The 27097-nt window shown below is 37.4% G+C and overlaps 1 protein-coding gene across 2 annotated transcripts in view; it reads right to left on the bottom strand.

Annotated features, from left to right (window-relative positions):
* LOC123878001 (irregular chiasm C-roughest protein-like) overlaps nt 1-27097 on the bottom strand; it is a 173462-nt gene that overhangs the window by 35638 nt on the left and 110727 nt on the right. For both annotated transcript variants that reach the window (XM_045924977.1, XM_045924978.1), the window contains 5 exons: nt 21485-21636; nt 19393-19484; nt 18357-18465; nt 2358-2433; nt 1458-1540 (listed from right to left, as the gene is read on the bottom strand). In XM_045924977.1, coding sequence (XP_045780933.1) covers nt 1458-1540; nt 2358-2433; nt 18357-18465; nt 19393-19484; nt 21485-21636 — 512 coding nt within the window. The remainder of the gene's footprint in view (nt 1-1457; nt 1541-2357; nt 2434-18356; nt 18466-19392; nt 19485-21484; nt 21637-27097) is intronic.

Raw genomic sequence — 27097 nt, 5'->3', positions numbered from 1 at the left:
GGAAAGTTTTTTGTTTTTAGCTGACAGATCTCTGAAACTTTACCTAAACCATTTCCTTTTTTTTTATATTTGCTTAATTGTACAAGCCTCAAGGGAAGACATTGGATTCCAAGGATTGTTTACTTTTCTTGTATAGAAGTCAGAGTTAATAAGAGAATGCCCGCGACTTCCGCGTGGATTTAGGTTTTTAAAGATCCCGTGGGAACTATTTGATTTTCCAGGATAAAAAGTAGCCCATGTCAATTACAGAAATGCAAGCTATCTCGGTACCTTTCCTACAAATCGGTTAAGCCGATGGGTTTTTGGGAATCCCGTGGGATCTCTGATTTTCCGGGATAAAAAGTAGCCTATGTCCGTCCCCGGGATATAAGCTAACCCTGTACCGAATTTCGTCAGAATCGGTTAAACTGTTGGGCCGTGAAAAGGTAGAAGATAGACAGACAAACAGACACACTTATTAAGATGAAGTACATAACCGTTAAACTATTCCTATATCTCCCAAAATCCAAATAAAACAAATCCTCGAAGCCAAGGCATTAAAATTAAAAGTATAATTGCTGAATGAAATTCTCCGGGCGAATTTTTCGAGTTTAAAATCTCTTAACAACATCTTGACAAGTTCCGCAAGAAAATTTAGTTGGGAGGACTTGAAAACTGGTTTCATTCAGAACTAGTTTATGACTGAGACTTTGTCTGTGTGACTATTTTAGCTCTTTAGGGGCTGAATTTTCAAAAAATCCAAAATTCTTAACAGATGTCTAAATCATAATAGCTCTCTGCTCGTCTTTCACCCCAATCCGTCCAGTATTTTGAGCGGAGCGTTGAATAGACCCGTAACGTAGATTTTCTACTTTTTTTTTGTGAAAATATTACAATGAAACTTAAAGCTAGCCTTATCTAATTAGCATACAAATAGTGCCCACGTGGAATGGTGCCAAGAATACTTGGCTGCATTTCCGCGCTGGACAGCCAGGCTGATCCGTCTCTCAAAAAATTAGCCAGCCCTTCTGTCACCCAATAAGGCCACCAATCGGGGTGAAATGTCTTGTAAATGTTTTTTAGCACTTGTCTAGTAACAGTTATTTCCTTGTTTCTACATTAGATATGTTATAATTATGATATATGTCAAATCTACTGTCTCCAACAGTGTGAAGAACTTTCACTAACAAGTGTAAATTAAAAATTTATAACACCCCCGACAAGTGAAGGTTACATTGACAAGAAAAGAGCTGATAACTTTCAAACGGCTGAACCGATTTTCTTGGATTATAGCTAAGAAGACTCTCGATCAAGCCACCTTTCAAACAAAAAAAAACTAAATTAAAATCGGTTCATTAGTTTAGCAGCTACGAGGCCACAGACAGATACACAGATACACATTACACACGTCAAACTTATAACACCCCTCTTTCTGGGTCGGGGGTTAAAAACATGTATAAAACACTTCAATATCTCACCAGTTCCGAACTATTCCCAATAATTGACTCGTTCATAACCCATCTGAAAGTCAGATTGCCCGGATTTGCATCAGCAGTGCAGCCTGTGGAATAAAAAATTACTGTAAGTATGCTTAAACTAAAAAATTCAATTCATATTCAAATTTTTCTTTTTTTTTTTCTTTTTTTCTTTTTTTTCCATACTTCCGTACTTTATTAATATTGTGAGTATGAATCGGAAAGTGCGTTATTGTTTCTTATCAACACTCGGTAACCGATTTTAACTAAATTTGGTACAGTGCTTTAACACCTTTTATACGGATTCTAAAGTGCATACATTTTGAGAACGCATCAAAATATCAAATATTATTTCCTTCACCCTCCTTGTCCTTATAGCAAAAGGCGAAAATTCGAAAAGCATGAATTGTGACCAAACACCTAGCAAAAAGTGTTAGGTATATCTTAGAGCCTTTGCACACCACGTTTTTTTGCGTCGTTGACGCGCGTTTGTAGCGATACAGTCGCGATACGCACGCGAGTCAGACGCAGCCTGTATAACCTTTGAATCGATACAGATGCGCGTGTGTAGCGATACAGACGCGCCGGTGTCGTGCATTTGAATCGATACTAGCGCGATGTTAACGCGCGTGTGTATCGATACAAACGACATCAAACTGCTCTGTAGGATAAAAGCGCACCGTCGACGTACGTTTCTAAAACGCGCGTCAACGGAGCGTTTAAAAAACGCGGTGTGCAAAGGCCCTTATACAATGGTCATTACGGATTTATGGAATTGCAATAAATTGATTGAAATTGAGATTGAACAATTCATGTGCTAGTTCGACTCGCAAGTGATCGGTTTTTAACCATATTTTTTTATATTGAAATCTAATTTTAAATTAATCAAAAATCAAGCCTCACTTATAACGACGTCTTGTCCTTCGGGTATCCGCCTCCCGGATTTAATCCGTATCTTCACTTTCGGCGCGTATTTCACCTGCGAACAAAGAAAATCAATTTTCAACTTAATTATCCAAAGAAACAAGTTACAACCCTCAATTTTCAACTTAATTATCCAAAGAAACAAGTTACAACCCTGGGGCGCCAGCCAGGTAACCTCCCAGTGTGCCTGGATGCTGCTGGTCCCTTTTGGATGCGTCCGAGGGGAAGAGCAGTGTTCGGGCCGGTGCGCCCCGGTAACATGGCTAATAATTTCTCTTCGGAGATATTGTTGGCTATGGCTAATGACCTGGCAGGGGGGGAGGTTTCTCCGCGTGTCCCTCTGACTAGCAGAGGGCACAGTGGATGAAGCGGAGGATGGGACGCGGGCGACGTGCGCGTCCCAAGGTCGGGGGACGCACTTCGTTGGTGCGTCCCGGAGGTGCGTCGATGGGGACCGAGTAGGTCCCCGGTGGAGGGTCTGCCTTGGCAGACGTCGCTGGCTGGGTCGCGGTTGTTTGCTTCGGCCGTTCCCGTGACCCAGTCGCCAGGCGACGCGCAGTAGCGCCGCTGGGGTTTAGTGGGTATTCCGGTCGCCTCTCGGCTGGCGAGTCCCACATACCCTCCCTCCGGGGGGGGATGCGTAAATGCATTCCCCAGCGTCAACAAAAAAAAAAAAAAAAAAAAAAGTTACAACCCTAAGGGAATAAAGGCTTATTCAGCTGTTTGGATACTGGATCTAGAGGGTTAGGGTGGAAGCATACTTATAAATCGAGTCTGGCGTCAAGTGAAGGTTACAGTAACTAGAAAGAGCTGATAACTTTCAAACGGCTGAACCGATATTTTTAGATTATAGCTAAGAACACTCTCGATCAAGCCACCGTTCAAATAAAAAAAACTAAATTAAAATCGATTCATTAGTTTAGGAGCTACGATGTCACAGTCAGATACACAGATACACACGTCAAACTTATAACACCCCTCTTTTTGGGTCGGGGCTTAATTAAATGGGCGCCCATGCGTTGTTTCTATATCGCATTTTAGGGTTTCGTAATATTATGTAGGTACTTTCAAACAAGACTAGCTCTTAAGTTTTATTTGCATTTACATTATTTCCTTATCTTAATGATTTCTCTTCTCTTATCTCTCTTCTCCTTTATCTTTTCTTATCATAAATTAATAACGTAAGGCCCTATTATCTCCAAATCGGATAAAACAAAGTCGTAATCAACCATTGTCTGTATAATCGCTTAAATTCTAAACTTCCTCGAGAATTTCAATGCGGGTTACGTCATCATTTAGGAAATTTTATGACGAAGATTTATTATGTAGACCAGGAAATAACTATAGAAATAAAATTATATGCCCATAGACGTGTGAACCCGGGGTGAATGTGCTAGCAACTGTTACTTTTTCTCTACATAGTACACAAGATGTAAATTAAAAATTTATAACACCCCTGACAAGTGAAGGTTACAGTAACTAGAAAAGAACTGATAACTTTCAAACAGCTGAACCGATTTTCTTGGATTATAGCTAAGAACACTCTCGATCAAGCCACCTTTCAAACAAAAAAACTAAATTAAAATCGGTTCATTAGTTTAGGAGCTGTGAGGCACAGACAGATACACAGATACACACGTCAAACTTATAACATCCCTCTTTTTGGGTCGGGGGTTAATAAACTGCAGTAAAATACTTGAAATAAACCATTCATCAATTACTCTAGGTCTACAAAATCTAGGCTAGGTTAGATAAACAAGCCACTAACCGTTTACTCAGATAATAATTAGACAATAATATGTTTACAGTGAACCTTGTTTCTAACGATTGTATACACAGAGTATAGAATGTAATATAGACAGTTTAATTGGTGTTTTAAAATAGTAAAATTAGTAGCTACTGGCATTGAGGGTGGTAGGCATGGCCTGGTTTTAATAGGTCATACCACCCCTTTCAACCTTTTACTGTAATGGTTAAGTATTCTGACCTCTCTACACTTTACAAGATAAGATGTTTTTTCTACAAGTAAACTAACCCATGCCTACAGAAATAAAATGGGATAGGATATTTAGATAAATATTATTCGTTTACGAAGACAGTGATATCCATTTCAATATTGCGGGTATTTTTATGGCAAAGCTTATTAACCTCCGATCCAAAAAGAGGGGTGTTATAAATTTGACGTGTGTATCTGTGTATCTGTCTGTGGCACCGTAGCTCCTAAACTAATGAACCGATTTTAATATAGTTTTTTTGTTTGAAAGGTGGCTTGATCGAGAGTGTTCTCAGCTATAATTTTTATTTTTTTATTTTATTTTTTATTTTTTATGGAGGCACACAATATTAACAATAAACAAAAGGTAACACAAATACAAAGCGCACACACCACAACAGTCTCCAACGAAAAGTTATCACAGAATTAATCCAAAAAAATTGGTTCAGCCGTTTAAAAGTTGTCAGCTCTTTCCTAGTTTTCTTGTAGAAAAGAAGGTTAACTTACCGTTAGGTTCATAATATTGTGTCAATTGACAAATGTCAAGCTGTCAATGTGGACGTTGCCTAATCCAAGAAAATCGGTTCAGCTGTTTGAAAGTTATCAGCTCTTTTCTAGTTACTGTAACCTTCACTTGTCGGGGGTGTTCTTTTTTTTGACGTGACAACGTCTTATAATTCGATAGAGCCGGCTGCACGCACGAAAAAACATGACTCATGCGGCGTTACCTCGCTCTGAGGCGTTCCATGTAAGGCTTGAAGTGCAAGCGAGAGCGCGGAACGAGCGACAAAGAAGCACAATCGGCCTTTGTTGTCACGTTCAACTATCGTCAGTAAACCGACTTTACAGACATCCAATTTTTTTTTAATTTCCACTTGTTTTAATTAATTAACACTTTACGTACTTATAATGTTTCTAGTCGGTACATACTCAAAAAGCGAAACAAAACATGGGATTAAAATTGTTGTATGAAAACACTCCTGATAGCTACTCTACTTTGTAAATCGCTATGAAAAAGAGCAAATACTTTTAGCGTATTTATCACCAGTTTAAACTGAAAAACGTACCTACTCCAAACTCCAATAGATTAGTCTGCAATGTAAACTATTAAGCAGCAATCACACTACCAGCAGTTTAGAGTTATGTATTTACTAGCTATGCCCGCGATTTCGTCCGGATGGATTTACGTTTCTTGGAATCCCACGAAAACTCTGATTTTCCGGGATAAATAGTAGCTTTTGTGCTAACCCAGGATATTATCGGTCTCCATTCCGAATTTCAACCAAATCCATCAAGTAGTTTTTGCGTGAAGGAGTAACAAATATACATACACACTTACACACAAACTTTCGTCTTTATAATATTAGTGTGATAGTGTGAAGTGTGATAAGTTCTGCGATTCGGTTAGTAAAGTGTCTAATTAAAAAAAACGCACCGAATTGAAGACCACCTTCTTTTTCGTAAGTCGGTTAAAAACAAAATACCTACGTCAAATAAAACTTACTGAGCTGACTTTCGTGGTTAACTACGGTATGTAAAGATTGCATAGTTCTTGTTAATGGATTAAGATATACTGTGAATGCGAAACTCTTAAATCTGGGTTCCTATTCGCTGTTAGAGAGAAAGCCAGAGCGTGCCAGACCTTCGTTATTTTATAAAAGCTAAAAGTTTTTCTGCGTATTGTCCCCAACACAGGGAGATAAACGATCAGCGACTATGAAGTTTGGATCATGATGGCTTTGGGAGATAACAGGTAATAAATGTGTAAAAAATCTTACGTTAAAATGTAGAGTCTAATTTTTTTTTTTTTTTTCTTTTGAAAATTATTAGAAATCTCGTCATAAATTGCCAGACACTTAGTATCTTGGCAAGCCCCAGCCAGACACCCATAAACTTTTTAAACTTTAAGGGTGTTTAGTAGGGGATCATCCCCTTAAAAAAAAACTAACCTAATCTTCTCAGGCTAAGGCGCGTTTGAAACCCTCGTAGCTTTAGTTTTAAGTTACGTAATTATCACCACTATATCGTATAAATTTAACAATTCTGACCAAAGACAAAAAAAGGAGTAAGTACAATTGTACCTACTTTGAATAAATGATTTTGATTTTGACTTTGACTACTTGCCTGCCAGTGACGTCGAAGACTGGACGTTATGTTTGAAGTTCCCTTACTGTCATGAACTGTGCCAGAACTCTGAAAGTCTGTCTGTGGTATCGACACTTTAGTTCGCCCGCAATGTGAGCTATTAAAAATGCAGTCCAAAATATATTTCCGCCCAGTTTATAGCCCGTTTGCTGTTCCGCTGTTTATTTATGGCATTTTTTTATTTCTACCCTCATACTGTAATGAATTTTGTTTATTGTACGTCTGGCTGGTGCTAGTATATTTTATGGATCCGTACTAAAAAGCTAAAAACGGACCTCTGCAGGATCACTTTGTTAGACGGTATTTGAATGTATTACAGTTCTCTATAGCCTATTTTGTATTTATTACTAGCCGATGCTCGCAACTTCGCCTGCGTGGATGTAGGTTTTTCAAAATCCCGTGGGAACTCTTTGATTTTTCCGGGATAAAAAGGAGTCTATGTGCTAATCCAGGATATTATCTATCTCCATTCCCAATTTCAACCAAATCCGTCCAGTAGTTTTTGCAAGAAGGAGTAACATACACACACACACACACACACTCTCACACACACACACACACACACTTTCGCCTTTATAATATTAGTGTGATGGAAATAGGAATCAGCCTAGCTTATTACTAAGTTTTTATTTTATAAGATAAGGCTCTCGACGCACTGCATCCCATTTGATTGTATGTATGATTGTATGTTTCCAAAAATGAGAATATCTCTGATTCGGAGCATCGCTCACAGACCGAATTAACTAATATTAAAAACTTGTATGAATGCTTGCATTCGATCATAATATAACTCAAAATTTAAAAAACCTCCGACACAAAAACCTCTATAAGAAAACTAGAAAAGAGCTGATAACTTTCAAACGGCTGAACCGCTTTTCTTCGATTATAGCTAAGAACACTCTCGAGTAAGCCACTTTTCAACAAAAAAAACTAAATTAAAATATGTTCATTAGTTTAGGAGCTACGATGCCACAGACAGATACACAGATACATACGTCAAACTTATAACACCCCTCTTTTTAGGTCGGGGGTTAAAAAACACTGCTGTCTGAATAGGATACATCGAGAGGCGTTTGACACGTTATTTATTTTATTTGACACACAATAAATTGATTACCTTTTTTTTGGTTAGTTGCAGATTTTTACCAAAAAATTAAACTTGCTCGGTGTTCCGTGAAAATGGAGATTATGCAATTTAGCTGTTACGGACTTTTTTTTGAACAAAAGTTATTTTAATCGAGTTAAAGAACGAACAATCCGTTTAACGGTTTTTCGGTGAATGAAATTATTCGGATACCAAAGTAGCTTTTTAGGGATTCGTACCCGAAAGGTGCTAACGCGACGGGACTCTACTTACTAAGCCTCCGATATCCGTCCGTCCGCTTGTCTGACTGTCTGTCAGCGGGCTGTAGATAGCTCGTGAACCGTAATAAATAGAGAAGTGAAATTTTCACAGAACGTGTGTTTTTATGACAACAAGATAATAAAAATTTCAAGGAAAATTAAAACAATTATCTTGTACGATGGCACGGAACCCTCCGTGAGCGAGTCCAACTCACACTTGACTAATTTTTTATTTATTTACTAGCTAACCCATCCGACGTCACTCGGGCAGAATTCCTGAAAATCTTTTATAAGGAAAATCTGCATACAGGCAATAGATTCTATATACAGCGTTAAGACTTACATAATAGGTAAATTCATGCTCATTTTCTGTTTTAAGTCTACGAATGGTTCAAATACCTATCATAGTTGGATTTTTAGAGGTCCAAATGATAGGTCTAGTTTACTAAACAAAGGTAACGCAATAAAACTTCTGGTAGCTCTTATCAAACGCCTCCTTATAACTTTCCACGGGCTCTCGGGTTACAAAGGGTAGTGCATAATATTACCGACACTTGAAATATAGGGTAGCCCATTGAAGATTTATAACCCTTGGTTGAGCTAATGGTAGGTTCAATAGCAATTAATCGTTTTCAAACTAGCAATATTTCACCCTGTTCGCAAATAACCATATAACCCGTCGCGTGCACCTCATAAAGGCGTCCAAGCACTGCCTACTTTATGCTGTCTCATCCATCACCAACGATCCATAACCAGCGTACTACTGAGCGCCACTCTTCTCTCAGATTGAGAAGGGTTAAGAGTTTAGACCATAGTCTCAGTTTAAGCAGACTTAACACACCTCAAACGTGAGCTTAATCCAAAAAATGTTAGTATAAAACTATATTAACTCTTGTATACATTATACTCGGTAATAAATTAAATTATTTTTTACGTTATTGATACTCATCGGTTTTTTTTGTTGTTTTTTTTTTGTTTCACAATTTAATGGCCCCACAGAAAAAAAAATTAAAATGTGTTTCAATTTTCAAAGTAAGATAACTATATATACCAAGTGGGGTACCATATGAAAGGGCTTTACCTGTACATTCTAAAACGGATTTTTATTTATTTTTATGTATAATAGTTATTGATTTATCGTGCAATTGTTGAAAAAAATACCCGTGCACGGAACCCTCAGTGCGCGAGTCTGACTCGCATTTGGCCGGTTTATTTAAGTTTGGATGTCGTCATCCCAACCATAAGATGTCCACAGCTGGACAAATGGCGAATGATGTGGTAAAGTTTAAAAAGTTAATCATACCAGTAACTTTACTACCTACTTTAAACTTTACTGTGCTCATTACTTTAACTTCACCGGGAACATAAAACTTCACTATTGAACCCAAGTTGTAACTGTAATAGCCTCTTCGGGGAACTAAACTGGTTAATTAGGTTGAAAGGTCAGTTGACAGGAAGGGATGGTTTACCCTGGTTCCTGAGTCATGAGAACTTTTTTAACCGACTTCACTTTTTGCCTACGGATGGTTGCCAATGGATCTCCTCATTTCTGATTTGATCACGTAAAGAAATTCTAAACTTATATTCTTATTAGAAATAAAATACTCCCATAGTATGTATATATCTACCTATGATATATCCTATATTATGTTTTATTCTAAGCTCATATACATCTTATTATTTTGAGCCCTAGTACTATGATTACAAAGTCGATACTTGACTGCTACATCTCACGAAACATTTGAAAGCGTACGGACTCCATAAAAGTAAAATACGATACTATCAATGGATGCCACGTAGTATTATAAAAGTTATTGTCCTTCAAACTCGTTTAAAGGATATTATTGTACTGTTAAAGGAAATAGGAAACCTGGATGTGGCCCATTTTTGGGATTCGAAAAAAAGTGGAAGTAGAGACTTTAGTGTGGGGCTTCTTCTCTGACTAGGGCGCGCTTAAACCCCTCGTGGTTTCTATAAATATTAAGACGGAATCCGAAGCTAGGATCTTTTGCTTAGGAGATGACATTTTCAACCTTTGCATTGTATAAATATACTAATTTAGGTACGGGTTACATACCTTATTTATTAGACCTTTATATATATATATATATATATATATATATATATATATCTATTGAATCACTACCTATACGACAAATGATTGGGTTGTCCTTCTATCACGCCGCAACGGAGCAACGAATCAATGTGTTTTTTGCATGAAAATTAAAGACCTGGTGAGTGGCATAAGCTACTTTTTATCCAGGAAAATTAAAGAGTTCCACGGGATTTTTATAAATTTAAATCCACGTATATCCGGCTGCTCTTCCATACACTATATGTAAGAGAAGCTTGGTATTTTCCAAATATATCCACAAGTAAATCATGAATTTATTCAGCATCCAACGAAATATATTCACTTATTTACGGTCAAGTATTCCGACCGAGTCGCAACGACCTTCTAATTTGTTCCCGTTTTCATTCCATATCCAGTTTTACCCCGTCTACGTTTTGTTATGGCGGAAAATGTCGGTTTGTTTATCATGTAGTTTCGATGACATTTTCGATCTTAACCTCAGTCAGCCCACTATAGATGGATACTTATGTAAGAGAAGCTTGGTATTTTCCAAATATATCCACAAGTAAATCATGAATTTATTCAGCATCCAACGAAATATATTCACTTATTTACGGTCAAGTATTCCGACTGAGTCGCAAAGACCTTCTAATTTGTTCCCGTTTTCATTCCATATCCAGTTTTACCCCGTCTACCTTTTGTTATGGCGAAAAAAGGTGGTTTGTTTATTATGTATTTTCGATGTTATTTTTGATCCTGACCTCAATCAGCCCACTATAGATGGACACTTATGTAAGAGAAGCTTGGTATTTGCCAAATATATCCACAAGTAAATCATGAATTTATTCAGCATCCAACGAAATATATTCACTTATTTACGGTCAAGTATTCCGACCGAGTCGCAACGACCTTCTAATTTGTTCCCGTTTTCATTCCATATCCAGTTTTACCCCGTCTACGTTTTGTTATGGCGAAAAAAGGCGGTTTGTTTATCATGTATTTTCGATGACATTTTCGATCTTAACCTCAATCAGCCCACTATAGATGGATACTTATGTAAAAGAAGCTTGGTATTTGCCAAATATATCCACAAGTAAATCATGAATTTATTCAGCATCCAACGAAATATATTCACTTATTTACGGTCAAGTATTCCGGCCGAGTCGCAACGACCTTCTAATTTGTTCCCGTTTTCATTCCATATCCAGTTTTACCCCGTCTACGTTTTGTTATGGCGAAAAAAGGCGGTTTGTTTATCATGTATTTTCGTTGGCCGTAAAATAAGAACCCTTTTTATGGGGTACCCAATTACTTTTTATGATCGAGATGGACCGGTGATATCGTTTGGATATTGTGATGGCTTTTGCCATTCGTATGTATGCAATGAGAGTATTTTTTTGTTTAATGGTGGTGCTAAGTTTATATGACCGTTTGTAACACTTTGTGTGGATTAGGCAAGGAAAATACCCTACATACCTAATATCTTAGCGCTGAGCCATCGGTCCCGGTTAATATCAGATATGCTTGATTTAACTGGTGCTCTTGGTGACCTACAGACTAAACCCTTCCAGTCTTCTCTAGCCATCCTACCCAGAACTGTAATATGCAAGACATCAGGAAGGGGTTCGAACTCCCTGCTCTCAAAACTGCGTGGTCGTCGACCACATTTATGTAGTTACTAATTAAAAACATCACCAAGAAAACCTCTACCATTATGTGATTAATAGGAAGAGGTCATAACCTTCAGTAATGAGGAATACGATATAGAGAGAGAGAGATTGTGTATATTACATATACCTAAGAACTTTCGTAGATAAAAGAAACTTTAAGAGGTCAAAGAGAATTCTCAAACATTATCGACCCGTCAGAGTTCAGCTTTCCAATGCTTTAAGACTACATAAATAATGTACAAACCCCTACTCACACCCTTATTTAGAGATCCGTAGCCAAATAAGTAACCCTTATCTCTTTGGTATATATTTAGATAAGTACATGTTGAAATGTCGATAGATTTTTATTCAGGGACTATTACAGCTATAAAGTTAAACATAATAATTTTAAGTTCTTCCTTCGTAATTTTAATTTCTAATAACTGCTCTAGGTACGTTTTAAAGTAGCTTCCGAATATTTTACTATGACCATGGAGCTACTGGCTTCAGCTCTTCATTTTTAACCCCCGACCCAAATAGAGGGGTGTTATAAGTTTGACGTGTGTATCTGTGTATCTGTCTGTGGCACCGTAGCGCCTAAACTAATGAACCGATTCTAATTTAGTTTTTTTATTTGAAAGGTGGCTTGATCGCGAATGTTTTTAGCTATAATCCAAGAAAATCGGTTCAGCCGTTTGAAAGTTATCACCTCTTTTCTAGTTACTGTAACCTTCACTTGTCGGGGGTGTTATAAATTTTCAATTTACACTTGTTATTACTACAGAACTCTGAGTTTCACACTGCCTTACGCACCTGGCCATTTTTTTCGGGTATACATGCACACGGAATTTCTTGACTCCCCTACACCTTAGAAAAGGGCGTCCGGAGCAAAAATACGGGTTCAGAATAAATAAGCAGGCGTAGAACAATACATTATGCTACTCGTACGTGGGTGCCCGTTACGCCAATTAGAGAAATACTTTATATATATTATGTTTTCGTAAACAGTAACCTTATATGTACATCTTTGACGACGTTGCCTGAAAGTTTTATGAGGGTCAGTTTATAGAAGTGTTTTTATTCCACTACCCGTAGAAAAGTCATTACAGGGCTCTCTCCGTTATGTAATCCAATACAAATGCACGGGACTTCAATTACTTTCATACATTGCATAATATTGTATATCGTGTAAAAGAGCAACCGCCGAGTTTCTTGCTGGTTCTTCTCGGTAGAAAAGTCATTCTGAACGAGTGGTAGATGCTGTTGACGATTCAAAAGTACTTGTAAAAGTCTAATTGAACACACAGAATCTGGATACAAACATACCCACATACACACATAGACTGCTAAAATCATAACCCTTCCTTTTGGCTTTGCCGCAGTCGGGTAATAAAAGGTAAGTATAATATTTCTTATCCGTGGCTTCATATAACGAAGTTTCTATGCAGAAATTCTTGTAGCAAAAGTAAATCAGACATCATATTAAAATTCCCGTTACATACCGAGTAATGTTATTTCATATTTGTCGAGATATGAATCTACGCGATAGAAAGACGTGAATAGAGAGGGATGAAAATAAAAATCGATGTTCACTGCGTACTGCATATTGCACTGGCTGTCATGATATTGGATGTTCTAACCGGGATTTAGGTTGCAATCCCATAAACAACGGTCTAACATATTCTATGGATTGAATATTTGCACACAAAAAGTAACTTTACCTAGCCCGATGCAAATATCAAGATTTGGCGCTTGTGTTTATTAAGTGTGTTTTATTAACCTCCGACCCAAAAAGAGGGCTGTTATAAGTTTGACGTGTGTATTTGTGTATGTGTATCTGTGTATTTATCTGTGGCATCGTAGCTCCTAAACTAATGACCCGATTTTAATTTAGTTTTTTTTGGAAAGGTGGCTTGACCGAGAGTGTTCTTAGCTATCATCCAAGAAAATCGGTTAAGCCGTTTGAAAGTTATCAGCTCTTTTCTAGTTACTGTAACCTTCACTTGTCGGGGATGTTATAATTTTTAATTTACACTTGTTCCATTACAAATTATTATAACGGACGGACGTGTGGCCTAGTTGTGAAAACTCATATCAATCGATTGTGATTGTTTAGCAACGTTGACCCAAGTCGGTAACTGGATGGGTGACCGACTTAGAGGTCCGAATTTGACCTTTTCGTTTCCTCCGTGCCCCGGAGAGCACGTTAAGCTGGTTCCGGTTATTTTCACTGACATCTGATAATAACTGTAAATTAACCTAAGAGTCGAAATCTCGTTCTCTTAGTGAGTTGTATGCGGAAGGATCTGGGAACCCACCGCATTATTATCCCAAGAGAACTCCTACCATTATAGGATTGATAGAAAGGGGTTACGACCCTCAGTAATGATAAATAAGTAAAGAAAAGAAGAACAAATCAATCAATTACACTTGACTGCAGTCTCACCTGATGATCAACATTGAAGTGTTTATACAACGGCATTGTGGCAGAATGTCAAATCGCTTGAAGATACGACTTTTCCGCTAAGGTGGTTAATTCAGCCTATTGACTAATTTGAGAATTCTTTTTTTTTTATTATATAGACTAGCGCTTGGCTGCAATCAGACCTGCTAGCAAGTGATGATGCAGCCTAAGATGGAGCGCGCTTGCCTAGAAGTTGCCTATTCACTCTTGACATTCGAGATAAAGGAGATCATTCTAGCTCCATACATTTTTGGGCCTTTTCTGAAAGTGCCGGCCAACGAAAAAAAATGGTACGGATCGTTAGAACTAGCCATTTGGAGTAATAGTTAATATGGCAGAAAAGTTGTAGGATTGCTCTGAACCAAGTTATACAAGGTCGAAGATTCGTCATTTTCATACATTTTATTGATTTCTAAAAGTGCTGGGAAACATAAAATAATGTTAGATATTGCTAGAACTAATGATTTGAAGCAATTATCATTATGACCTGAAGGCTGTGGGGCCATTATATGTCGTGTTATACAAGTTATATAAAAAATTAATATACTTTGTATAATTAATTGCAACCGATTTTATGATTTTGTTACTGTTCTGATTGTTTTATACGAATTTGAATACACGTACAATTATTTTGACTCCCACGAAGTGCTGGATCAGCTGCAATGTGGACAAAATTCGTTTATACATACCTGGATTGTATGCGGCCTTGTAATACTAGGTGATCTCATCCAGCCATCTCCCAAACTTCTGCCACTGGGAATTGGGATATCTCCGGCGAGCTCTGTGATGAATGCACCATTTGGTTATACGTACTGTTCACCATAGTAACTTTGGGCTTGCTTCAGTCGATAGCTGCCCAAAGCAACCTGCGTCGATTCTTCTGTGAATCTAGGAAAGTCATTGAACGGAGGATGTTGGCTTCCATAGCCTGGAAATGAGCTCTCCTTCTATTATAATTACATATTGTTTGTGATAACAAGTTCTGCTGAACTGTTTTGCTCACTGGCCGTTCATGGATTACGTCAAGAAAATCACGTGCATGCACGTTGTTGTCTATCAGAAGATGATAGCCGTTCAGCAATGCTGACAAAATCCTGAAATAATCGACCATGTTACTTAATGTCTGGTTACAAATCCTGAATAACCCTGAGTAAACAAAAATCTCTTCCAAAGCGGTCGTTAATCATTTACATTATCCAGCAGCAAATGATAAAAAGTCTAGATTTATTGGCTTCGTCAGTAGTTAGCTGGGTTTTTACTGATGTTTTGTTACTGGCATTTATGCCATATAACCGCACACCTCAAGAAAGAAAGATTACCTCAAGATTGTTTATGGTATCTCCAAAACCATGGACTAAGATAAAAATCCAGTAAAAATCTTCTATATCATTTAAGGTATCATTTAAAATCTAGGCATTGTAAGTTGCTGCAGCGTGTAGATTATTGTTCCATCGCAACAAATATAAAGGCTTTTAGTGGTTTCGGAACTTGTGGTTAGGGTATGATTTTCACTGAAAAAAGTAATTAGTGCTTTTCTGAAGATATATGTACATGCCTGTATCTGTCTGTACATGCCCTTTATAGATAGCCTTTCTTTCTTGAGGCATGCGGTTATGTGACACAAATGCTAGAAACAAAACATTTAAATGAAACCCAGCTAATTACTGACCAAACCAATAAATCTAAACTTGTTACCATTTGCCGCTGGATGGTGGAAGTGATGAACAATTGCTTTAAAAGAGATTTTCGTTTGCTCAGGATTGATCAGAGTGACCGTGCATTAAGTAACGTGATCGATTATTTCAGGATCGCGGTAACATCGCTAAACAGCTATCATGTTCTAGCATAATAACGTGTACTACAGACGTGATTTCCTTGACAAAATCCATGAACTGGTCAATGCGCAAAACAGTTTAGCAGAACTTGTTATCACACACAATAATTATAATAGAAAAAGAGCTCATTTCCAGGCTATGGAAGCCGACATCCTCCGTTCAATGACTTTCCTAGATTCACAGAAGAATCGACGCAGGTTGCTTTGGGCAGCTATCGACTGAAGCAAGCCCGTAGTTACTATGGTGAACAGTACTTATAACCAAATGGTTCATTCATCACAGAGCTCGCCGGAGATATCCCAGTGGCAGAAGTTTGGGAGATGGCTGGATGAGATCACCTAGTATTATAAGGCCGCATACAATCCAGGTATGTATAAACGAATTTTGTCCACATTGCAGCTGATCCAGCACTTCGCGGGAGTCAAAATAATTGTACGTGTATTCAAATTCGTATAAAACAATCAGAACAGTAACAAAATCATAAAATCGGTTACAATTAATTATACAAAGTATATTAATTTTTTGTATAACTTGTATAACACGACATATAATGGCCCCACAGGCTTCGGGTCATAATGACAATTGCTTCAAATCATTAGTTCTAGCAATATCTAACATTATTTTATGTTTCTCAGCACTTTTAGAAATCAATAAAATGTATGAAAATGATGAATCTTCGACCTTGTATAACTTGGTTCAGAGCAATCCTACAACTTTTCTGCCATATTAACTATTACTCCAAATGGCTAGTTCTAACGATCCGTACCATTTTTTTTCGTTGGCCGGCACTTTCAGAAAAGGCCCAAAAATAATGATCTCCTTTCAAACTTTTGGCCTTCAAAATAAATATTTCAACGATTTGGTATAAACTAATCAAGAACATAATCCAATAGTCAAAAAACAATACAAACTAAGATACCTTTATTGGTAAAGTCGTACCGAAGTTTCCCGTAAATTAATTAAATCTGTAATATTTTCTTCGTTCATAATACCAATCCAATTATAACTTTGATTTAGATGACTATTGTCTTCCGAAAGTTTTGTATTATTTTATTAATTAACTAGCTGATGCCCGCAGCTTCGCCCGCGTGGATTGGTCAGATCCCCTGCAGCATCAGGATTAAGGAGTTGGACTCCAAATTTTTTATGAAACAATGTCGCAAAGTTTCTCTATCGATTAAAAAAACGCAAATCGGTTCAGAAATCTCGGAGATTTCGGTGTACATAGGTAGAAAAACACAACTCCCTTTTTAAAATTCGGTTAAAAAAGTAGCCTATGTTACGCCCTGGACAATCTCAACTTGTCTGTGAAAATCCCGTCAAAATCGGTTCAGCCGTTCCGGAGATTAGCCTTTTTAAACAGACAGACAGACAGACAGACAGACAAAAATTTTAAAAACGTGTTATTCAGTGTTGGTATCGTTCAAATAACCATATGAGCTTAATATGAGGTAGTTATTTCGAAATTACAGACAGACACTCCAATTTTATTTATTAGTATAGATGGACAAAATGTTTAAGTAATTATTTTATTAGTATGGATTGTAGTGCACTTCTATGGAACCCATTTTATTTATTTATTTATATAATTGTTTACAAAAAATATTTACCAGTTTTATTACAAACTAGCTGATGCCCGCAGCTTCGCCCGCGTGGATTGGTCAGATCCCCTGCAGCATCAGGATTGAGGAGTTGGACTCCAAATTTTTTATAAAACAATGTTGCAAAGTTCCTCTATCGATTAAAAAAGAAATGACGCAAATCGGTTCAGAAATCTCGGAGATTTCGGTGTACATAGGTAGAAAAACATAACTCCCTTTTTGAAAGTCGGTTAAAAAAGTAGCCTATGTTACTCCCTGGTCAATTTTCTACTTGTCTGTGAAAATCCCGTCAAAATCGGTTCAGCCGTTCCCAAGATTAGCCTTTTCAAACAGACAGACAGACAGACAGACAGACAGACAAAAATTTTAAAAACGTGTGATTCAGTTATAGTATCGTTCAAATAACCATATGACCTTAATATGCAGTAGTTATTTCGAAATTACAGACAGACACTCCAATTTTATTTATTAGTATATAGATATAGTGTAAACATAATCTCGGTTGAGTATAATAAATAGTCTTGGTGATTACCTAAGTACCTAAGTAGTTAATAAAATGAAATTACAAAAGTGCATAGTTTTGTACAGGTTTTGCAACGTCAATTTTAGGGAGGTTTTTGAGGAGGTTTAGTCAGATGAAAAAAGAAAATCAGACAGACAATATTTTTTTTTTTTATAAAAATGTTTTTCAAGGGAATTATTAGTTTTTTTTGTACATTAGTAAAAATAGAGCTATTGGCACTAACTAATCGATACTTTAAATAAACCTCGATAAAAGATTGAGGTCTCAAAACAGCTGTTCTGTTTGGTGGCTATTTAAAATGCGGATGGAATTCCACCGAATTGAAAATTGTAGTAGTACAAGAAACTTACCTCAATTAGTATACTTGCAGCTCTGTACGCTCGATCGGCGGTGTTTTGTGCTTGACATGTGAATGTTTGGTTGTTATGCTCTTGTTTAGGAGCCATCCTTATGATGGACCTGCAGAAAAAATAGTATTTTATAGCATAATTCATACTTTTAATCCATACTTACTATAATATTATAAATGCGAAAGTGTGTCTGTCTGTCTGTCTGTCTGCTACCTCTTCACGGCCCAATAGTGTAACCGATTGTGACAAAATTTGGTGCAGGGTTAGCTTATATCCCGGGGACGGACATAGGCTACTTTTTATCCCGGAAAAACAAATAGTTCCCGCGGGATTCCTAAAGACTCATCCACTTAGGTAACCGATTTATGAAAGGTACCGAGGTAGCTTGTGTCCCTGTAATTGACATAGGCAACTCTTTATCCCGGAAAATCAAACAGTTCCCACGGGATCTTTAAAAATCTAATTCCATGCGGACGAAGTTGCGGGCATCCTCTAGTAATATTATAAATGCGAAAGTGTGCCTGTCTGTCTGTCTATCTGCTACCTTTTCACGGCCCAACAGTGTAACCGATTGTGACAAAATTTGGTACAGGGTTAGCTGATATCCCGGGGACGGACATAGGCTACTTTTTATCCCGGAAAGTCAAAGAGTTCCCACGGGATTCCTAAAAACCCATCCGCTTAACCGATTTGTATGAAAGGTACCGAAGTAGCTTGCGTCCCTGTAATTGACATAGGCAACTTTTTATTCCGGAAAATCAAACAGTTCCCAGGGGATCTTAAAAAACCTAAATCCACGCGGACGAAGTCGCGGGCATTCTCTAGTATTATAATAAAGTTATCTGGCTCGTTGGAAAGCTCGAAGCACCGCAGAAAAGACCGCAACTATATTATCTTCTTAAGGGGCGGATAGAAAAAAGTCAACATAAACAAACATACCAGACAATACAATTCAAACGTGCAGAAACCTTAATTCGTACCCATCACTGCAGATTATCAAGGTACCAATGGTCCAGCTGACAGGCAAATTGCTTACCTCGTAGTAAATCTCTGTCCATCCGACAAAGGTTCGACGGTGGTCGTCACGCCCTGCGTCAAAACCCCTGCGTTGCTGTCCACCCACGTGATCTAAAATTAGACAATATTAATGATATACTCGAACCTACTCAAGTTTCGGCACCATCTTGAGTCACAAGATTAGAAAAGAGGTGAATCCTACTAATATTATAAATGAGAAAGTGTGGATATTTGCATGTTTGGATGTTTGTTACTCAAACACGCAAAAACTACTGAACGGATTTGGCTAAAAGGTTAAAGACAGATTATAGAAACTATAGGTAAGTAGGCATATTAAATTACTTGTATGTATATGTACGTAATACGTATATTATATTCAAGAATACTTGTATGATTTGAACTGTCAACCAATAAAATCGTATACTTCTTCGATTAAAGAATTATTCAGCGTTTGTAAAGAATCTTTGGCGACATACAAGAATTCTTGAATAGAATGTAATTGATTATACTAAAGCAGAGTTGGTGTAAATTAAAAATTTATAACACCCCGACAAGTGAAAGTTACAGTAATTAGAAAAGAGCTGATAACTTTCAAACAGCTAAACCGATTTTCTTGGATTATAGCTAAGAACACTCTCGATCGGCTTCACCTTTCAAAAAAAAAACTAAATTAAAATCAATTCATTGGTTTAGGAGCTACGATGCCACAGACAGATACACAGATACACACGTCAAACTTATATCACCCCTCTTTTTTGGTCGGGGGTTAAAAAGTAAGGTTTACATTATTTAAGAAGTAAGTTAAAAAGAGATTTGAGGGATACTTAAAAGTAAAAAAAGACAAAATAAGGTTTTAATAGCGAGAAAACAAAAAGTAAAACAATTAATAAATCTTGCTAGGGCAAAGTTGGGAAAGGGTAGAAGTTTGGCCATTTGTATTTAAAGTCTCGCTAATTTAAGCACAAAAATGTTAGCAAGTCATTTACTCGGCGTTCCTAAAATTCAGACATTAATTACTTGTAAACACACTCCTTTGAAATAAAGATGCTCTAAAAAGATAGGGAGTACTATGCACATTAAAAATGAGATTTGCTAACTTTGGATCTGATATTTTAAAACTATTTAACTCAAGATTTCTTGTTTGAGTGTTTTAAAAACATTTTAGTACTCAAAATTGTTGATTAAAGTTTGTGTTTCAAAATTTTTGGTATTGACTAAGTCATTTGCCACAAAGACAGGTTATGCATACAATTAAATTAGTTAATTTATTGTTTTTTAGGGTACAATGCACTATTTTGTTGCAACAAGCTGGAATATTACGTTATTTTACGATTTTATATTACTACTAGAGGATGCCCGCGGCTTCGCCCGCCTGGATTTCGGTTTTTTAAATCAGGCAGGAACTCTTTGATTTTCCGGGATAAAAAGTAGCCTATGTCCTTCCCCGGGATGTAGTCCATGTCTGTACCAAATTTCATCAAAATCAGTTCAGCGGTTGGGCCGTGAAAACGTAGCAGACAGACAGACAGACACACTTTCGCATTTATAACATTAAGTATGGAGTATGGATTATAAAAAACAATTATTAAAGTGAAATCTTTAGGCGCGTTGATTGATTTTGGGATGGGTAAAACTCTAAAATCGCATGACCTACTGCTAATAAAGTTCAGAGTGTTGATTATATGTAAAAACGAAACTAATGTTTTAATTTTTGAAACGGAAAGTGACTGGATGAGGAAGGCTGAGGACCGGGTGTGGTGGCGCTCTATAGGGAAGGCCTATGTCCAGCAGTGGACATCCACAGGCTGATGATGATGATGATGAATTTGGAAATACAAATAACTACCCATTATTTCATAGTTTTAAGTTTTCACTTGGGTAGATTCCGCTGATTGTCAATTTTTTTGGTCTACAGAATAAAATTAAGGCTGGCAATTTTTCTGGTCATCCGTTATTAGTATAAAAGTATATTCTAATACTACATAGTGCAGACCTACTACATCATTTCCAGATACTTTATCTCAATTAAAAACAGTCTCTTTTAACTTAGCTTAATTGCAATAAAGATCACTATCCACCGTAACATTTTCAGCATTAAAATCATTACTCACTTCAGCTGGTGGCTTGCCTCCAACGGAGACGCATTCCAATTTGATTATTCTGTCTTCTGGCGTAGAGTAGAAATTCCCTTGCAGTATTTTTGGTGGTTCAGGCGGTACGAGCACTGTGAGGCGGGCATAGCGTGACCTAATTGCGGGTTCACCTGTACAAAGAGTTTTAATTTATTTCAGCGGTGTATACATGGCATATAGTTGTTGAGAATTGATACTTTTTAGTGCCGGCGCTAGTTTTTCAACGTGTTGTTTTTAGCACTTCTCTCTAGTGGAAATAGTTTTAAAAAACATTTTATTTTTCTAAGCCCGTTTAATTCGTTCAGCGATGGGCAAACATTCGACTTTGTAACGAATATAGGAACTATTTAACAAGAACTGGAAAATGTTTTATCTTTCGTATTGCAACTATCACGTTTAAGAGGGCTCTCTCCGTGACTCGTTTCATACAATCGTAGTTCCAATTTCATTGGAATATTAAACAACCAAAGTCCATGAAATTTTGCAGACATATTCTAGAAACTAATATCTATGTCTGTGATTTTCCAGATTTCTGTTAAAATATTCGGTTTCAAAGTTACGCGGTCTTAAAAATTCACATACAAATCTTTGAGCCCCTGTAATTTTAAAACTACATATTTTTAGAAAAATCTAAAACACCACAGACACAGATATTAGTTTCTAGAATATGTCTACAAAATTTCATGGACTTTGGTTGCTTAATATTCAAATGAAATTGGAACTACGATTGTATGAAACGAGTGGCGGAGAGAGCCCTGTTAAGGGATTATGCAAACAAAATTAAGGCGAATATGCTTAAAAGATTATTATTCATTTCTACTTCAATACGCGTATCTAGATCTTCAGCCATACCCCTAACAAGCTATCACTTATCTTGAGATGATACTCATTTGTCGTGAGTTTCCACTGACGAACTGGGCAGTTCGAGCAGTTAGCCAGTCAAAATACACGAACCGCTCGAGCAGTCATTGACCAACAGCTTGAATCTGCTATTGATAACTGCTGCTGATCGCCCGGAGCAGTCGCAACTACTCGAGCAGTTCCATGTACGGTTGGCCTCAGAATTCGAGCAGCAAATTATTGCATTACGAAACCTGTCGCACTTATGACCTTTTTCTATAAACTCGCCACACACACCTAACACATGGGCATAACCGTCCCACGAAAATAATATGATCACTAAAGGTGCCCACGCACTCGAACTGAACTGCAGCTGAACTGCGCGTCGCGTCAGCGCCCTGCACGATATTCTCTCCAGCCGCGACGCGCGTACGTCACTGCCGCGCGGCGCGGCTGGAGAGAATATGGCACCTTAAGGAGCTTAATGATCATATTCTCACAACTACACGACTTAGGGCCTTTGACTGTACCTGTATTATTTGTTTGAAGCAGTCAATCCTGACCTTAATTCAACAAAACAAGTTATGAGATTCGTCACATTCGACGACATGTTAAACATTCAAATGTTTCATGTTTTTAGTGCAAAGCCACGATAACACCGCACTTGCTTTGACACACGCTAAAAATATAATCACGTCCCTTAAATTTATAACGAGGTGCGGCTTTGTCGGTCGTGAAGTTAGTAACTTTTGAAAATTTTAGCGCTAAGGAGCGTTTCGCACGCTAATCCGTAACGAAAGTTCATCGCCCCAACGACACAATAAAGGTATAGACACACAGAAAGCGCGATGAAAACGTGTCTTATAATTTATCACTTATTTTTAAAAGGAAATTTCTTTAGCAGCGTTAGATGGTAAAATGTATAAAGTTTAAAAGTTTGCTCCAGGAAAAAGCATATTATACAATCAAAGATTATGTAAATGATAAAAAAAACATGGATTTGACTCGCTCCAGCGATGCGCGGGGCTGCATTTGCTTGTATAGTATGTCATATTATTGTAAATGCAGCACTTGAAAAGAGCAACCGCCGAGTTTCTTGCTGGTCCGTCTGCCGATTCACTCTTGGCCACGTGGTGAACTATGACTAAGCCCTTCTCATTCTAGGAAGAAAGAGAAGAGATGGGTTAGTGATGATAATGATGGAGTATACACGTTCATTGCGACATCCTGCCATGCTGACACCGCCACGCGTTACGTCTGTCCAGACTTTTGTTATAGATGAAACTTTATCGTCGCTCGCAAAGTTTTCACGTCAGAAATGTGTAACCGAGCGTAGGTAATCAGCGCTCGTAAACTTTTCTAAACAAGAAACTGTTCTAGTGAGATAACAAAGTTCGAACATTGGCGGTTTGACAAAGATAACTGCTTCATATACGAGTTTTCTTACAGAAATTAGGATTGTGAAGTTTTGACAACCTTTCTATACAATAAAATGCTACGTTTTTCAATATTGTTTTATTTTCATTTTTCTCGAAATATAAAAAAGGAACTACTGACTGATTGACTGACTGACTAACTGATCTATCAACGCACCGCTAAAACTACTGGTCTGGTCAGCTTGAAATTTAGCCCAAGTACCTACTGGCATTGTACCGGAATCTGGTGCGTGGCTTCGGCCGTGGCTAGATACCACCCTACTGGCAAAGCGGTGCCGCCAAGCGATTTAGCGTTCCGGTATAATACCTTGTAGAAAACAAAGAAATATGGGTTTAATAAAAACTGCCATACCCCTTCCAGGTTAGCCCGCTTCCATATTAGACTGCATCATCACTTAGCACCAGGTGAGCTGCAGTCAAGGTCTAACGAATTATATCTACTTAAAAAAATCTAGCTTTGCAAGTAGGGTGGTAAATAGCCATGGCTAAAACACTCCCACCAGACGAGATCGGAAAATATACTCGTATATTCCCAAATTGTCTATGCCTGGAATCGACCCTGGGACCTCCTACTTACAGCAGCGCTCAGCACTGTGTCAGGGAGGTCCATAAAGTAATTAAGGAAATATCAGTTGTATAACCCCATTGGTATGGTTTCTTAAGAACCCTTAATTGGAGTTCTTGTAAGGCATCCCACCGGCATATAATAATTTTCCACCTACATAAACTATCATCATTAGATTTTATGATAATACCCAGAACCAATATTTGTATAGGAATAATTTTCACTCAGGGTTAACGATTACCACCAGATGCTAGTGATAATATAATGGGTCGAGGTCTTAATAATCTTACAAGACTGGTTATTTTAACTACATGTACAAACTAGATGATTCCCGCGACTTTGTCCGCGTGGATTTAGGTTTTTCAAAAATCCCGTGCGAATTCTTTGTTTTTGCAAAGTTTCTTTATCGATTAAAAAAAAAATCTACGCAAATCGGTTCAGAAATCACGGGGATGTCGGTGTACCTACATAGAGAGAAAAACAGAACTCCTTTTATGAAAGTCGGTTAAAAAAGTAGCCTATGTTACTCCTTGGTTAATCCTCTATTTGTCTGTGAAAGTCCCGTTAAAATAGGTTCAGCCATTCCAAAGATTAGCCCGTTCAGACAGACAGACAAAAATTTTAAAAACATGTGATTCAGTTATGGTACAATTCAAATAACCATATGAGCTTAATATGAATTATGAGCGAAATTACAGACAGCCAGTTCAATTTTATTTATTAGTAAGTAGTAGTATAGATAACTATTCCAAGTTAGTAGAGAGGAACTGGTGGTTAAGTTCTAGTTCCTATTCGCGGGGCTCATTTTCGGGTATGCGCCTCTGAATTTTCGAACCTGAATGGTGCCTGTGGTGTTTTAGATTTTTCTAAAAAAATGTGTAGTTTTAAAATTACAGGGGCTCAAAGATTTGTATGTAAATTTTTAAGACCGCGTGACTTTGAAACCGAATATTTTAACAGAAATCTGGAAAACCACAGGAATAGATATTAGTTTCTAGAATATGTCTGCAAAATTTCATGGACTTTGGTTGCTTAATATTCAAATGAAATTGGAACTACGTTTGTATGGAGCGAGTGACAGAGAGACCTCTCTTTACGGAGAAAAAAAACGTAGTGAGAAAAGCTATGTGCCTGAGAATTCCCCATACTGTTCCAAAGGTGTGGGAAGTTTGCCAATCCGGAAATGAAATTTGTTCGGGAGGATATTAGTTTTGGTAGGTGAAGAGACAAAGTTAGGTTTACAAGCTCCCTACCCACAATAATCTCAACATTCACTGGTTCATCTCAAATTCCTCAACACTAGTTCTCTCATGTGTATGGTGTGAAGACAATTAAGGCCCGAGTTGCCTTCAGATAGCTTCTGTTGAGAAAACTTTCCGCACCCAACTAAGTTACAAAAGTTAAATAGTGAAAAGTTGTACAATTTAGCCGCAAGCTAGTTTTCCATTGTGCTTGCCTTTAGATAAGAAAAAAAACATTGTTCCTTTCGATTACTTTTATTTAAATCTTTATAAAGGATAGTTTTTGTTTCTGTTTTGCTTTAAAGTTGTTTGCAAGACCACAGCGGTTATAATTTTATAAGGCAACAGGCAAACACTCGCGCATTTCTAAGTTTTGTATACCTAGGTGTAGATATGTAGGTATGTGAGCTCATCTAACCGCAATAATCTCAACATTCACTGGTTCATATCAAATTCCTCAACAGTAGTTCGCTCATGTGTAAGGTGTAAAGACAATTAAGGCCCGAGTTGCCTTCAGAAAGTTTCTGTTGAGAAAACTTTCCGCACCCAACTAAGTTACAAAAGTTAAATAGTGAAAAGTTGTACAACTTAGCCGCAAGCTAGTTTTCCATTGTGCTTACATTTACATGAGAAAAAAACATTGTTCCATTCCATTACTTTTATTTAAATCTTCATAAAGGATAGTATTTGCTTCTATTTTGGTTTAAAGTTGTTTGCAAGACTACAGCGGTTAAAATTTGAAAAGGTAACAGGCAAACACTAGCGCATTTCTAAGTTTTGTATACCTAGGTGTAGATATGTAGGTATGTGAGCTCATCTAACCGCAATAATCTCAACATTCACTGGTTCATCTCAAATTCCTCAACAGTAGTTCGCTCATGTGTATGGTGTGAAGACAATTAAGGCCCGAGTTGCCTTCAGATAGTTTCTGTTGAGAAAACTTTCCGCACCCAACTAAGTTACAAAAGTTAAATAGTGAAAAGTTGTACAACTTAGCCGCAAGCTAGTTTTCCATTGTGCTTACATTTACATGAGAAAAAAAACATTGTTCCATTCCATTACTTTTATTTAAATCTTCATAAAGGATAGTATTTGCTTCTATTTTGGTTTAAAGTTGTTTGCAAGACCACAGCGGTTATAATTTTATAAGGCAACAGGCAAACACTAGCGCATTTCTAAGTTTTGTATACCTAGGTGTAGATATGTAGGTATGTGAGCTCATCTAACCGCAATAATCTCAACATTCACTGGTTCATACCAAATTCCTCAACAGCAGTTCGCTCATGTGTAAGGTGTAAAGACAATTAAGGCCCGAGTTGCCTTCAGAAAGTTTCTGTTGAGAAAACTTTCCGCACCCAACTAAGTTACAAAAGTTAAATAGTGAAAAGTTGTACAATTTAGCCGCAAGCTAGTTGTCCATTGTGCTTGCCTTTAGATAAGAAAAAAACATTGTTCCATCCCATTACTTTTATGTAAATCTTTATAAAGGATGAGAGTACTTCTATTTGCT

The sequence above is a fragment of the Maniola jurtina genome, chromosome 25, assembly GCF_905333055.1.
Source record: "Maniola jurtina chromosome 25, ilManJurt1.1, whole genome shotgun sequence".
Lineage (NCBI taxonomy): Eukaryota > Metazoa > Arthropoda > Insecta > Lepidoptera > Nymphalidae > Maniola > Maniola jurtina.
The sequence above is the reverse complement of the archived record's forward strand: the minus strand, read 5'-3'. Positions and strand labels throughout refer to the sequence as shown.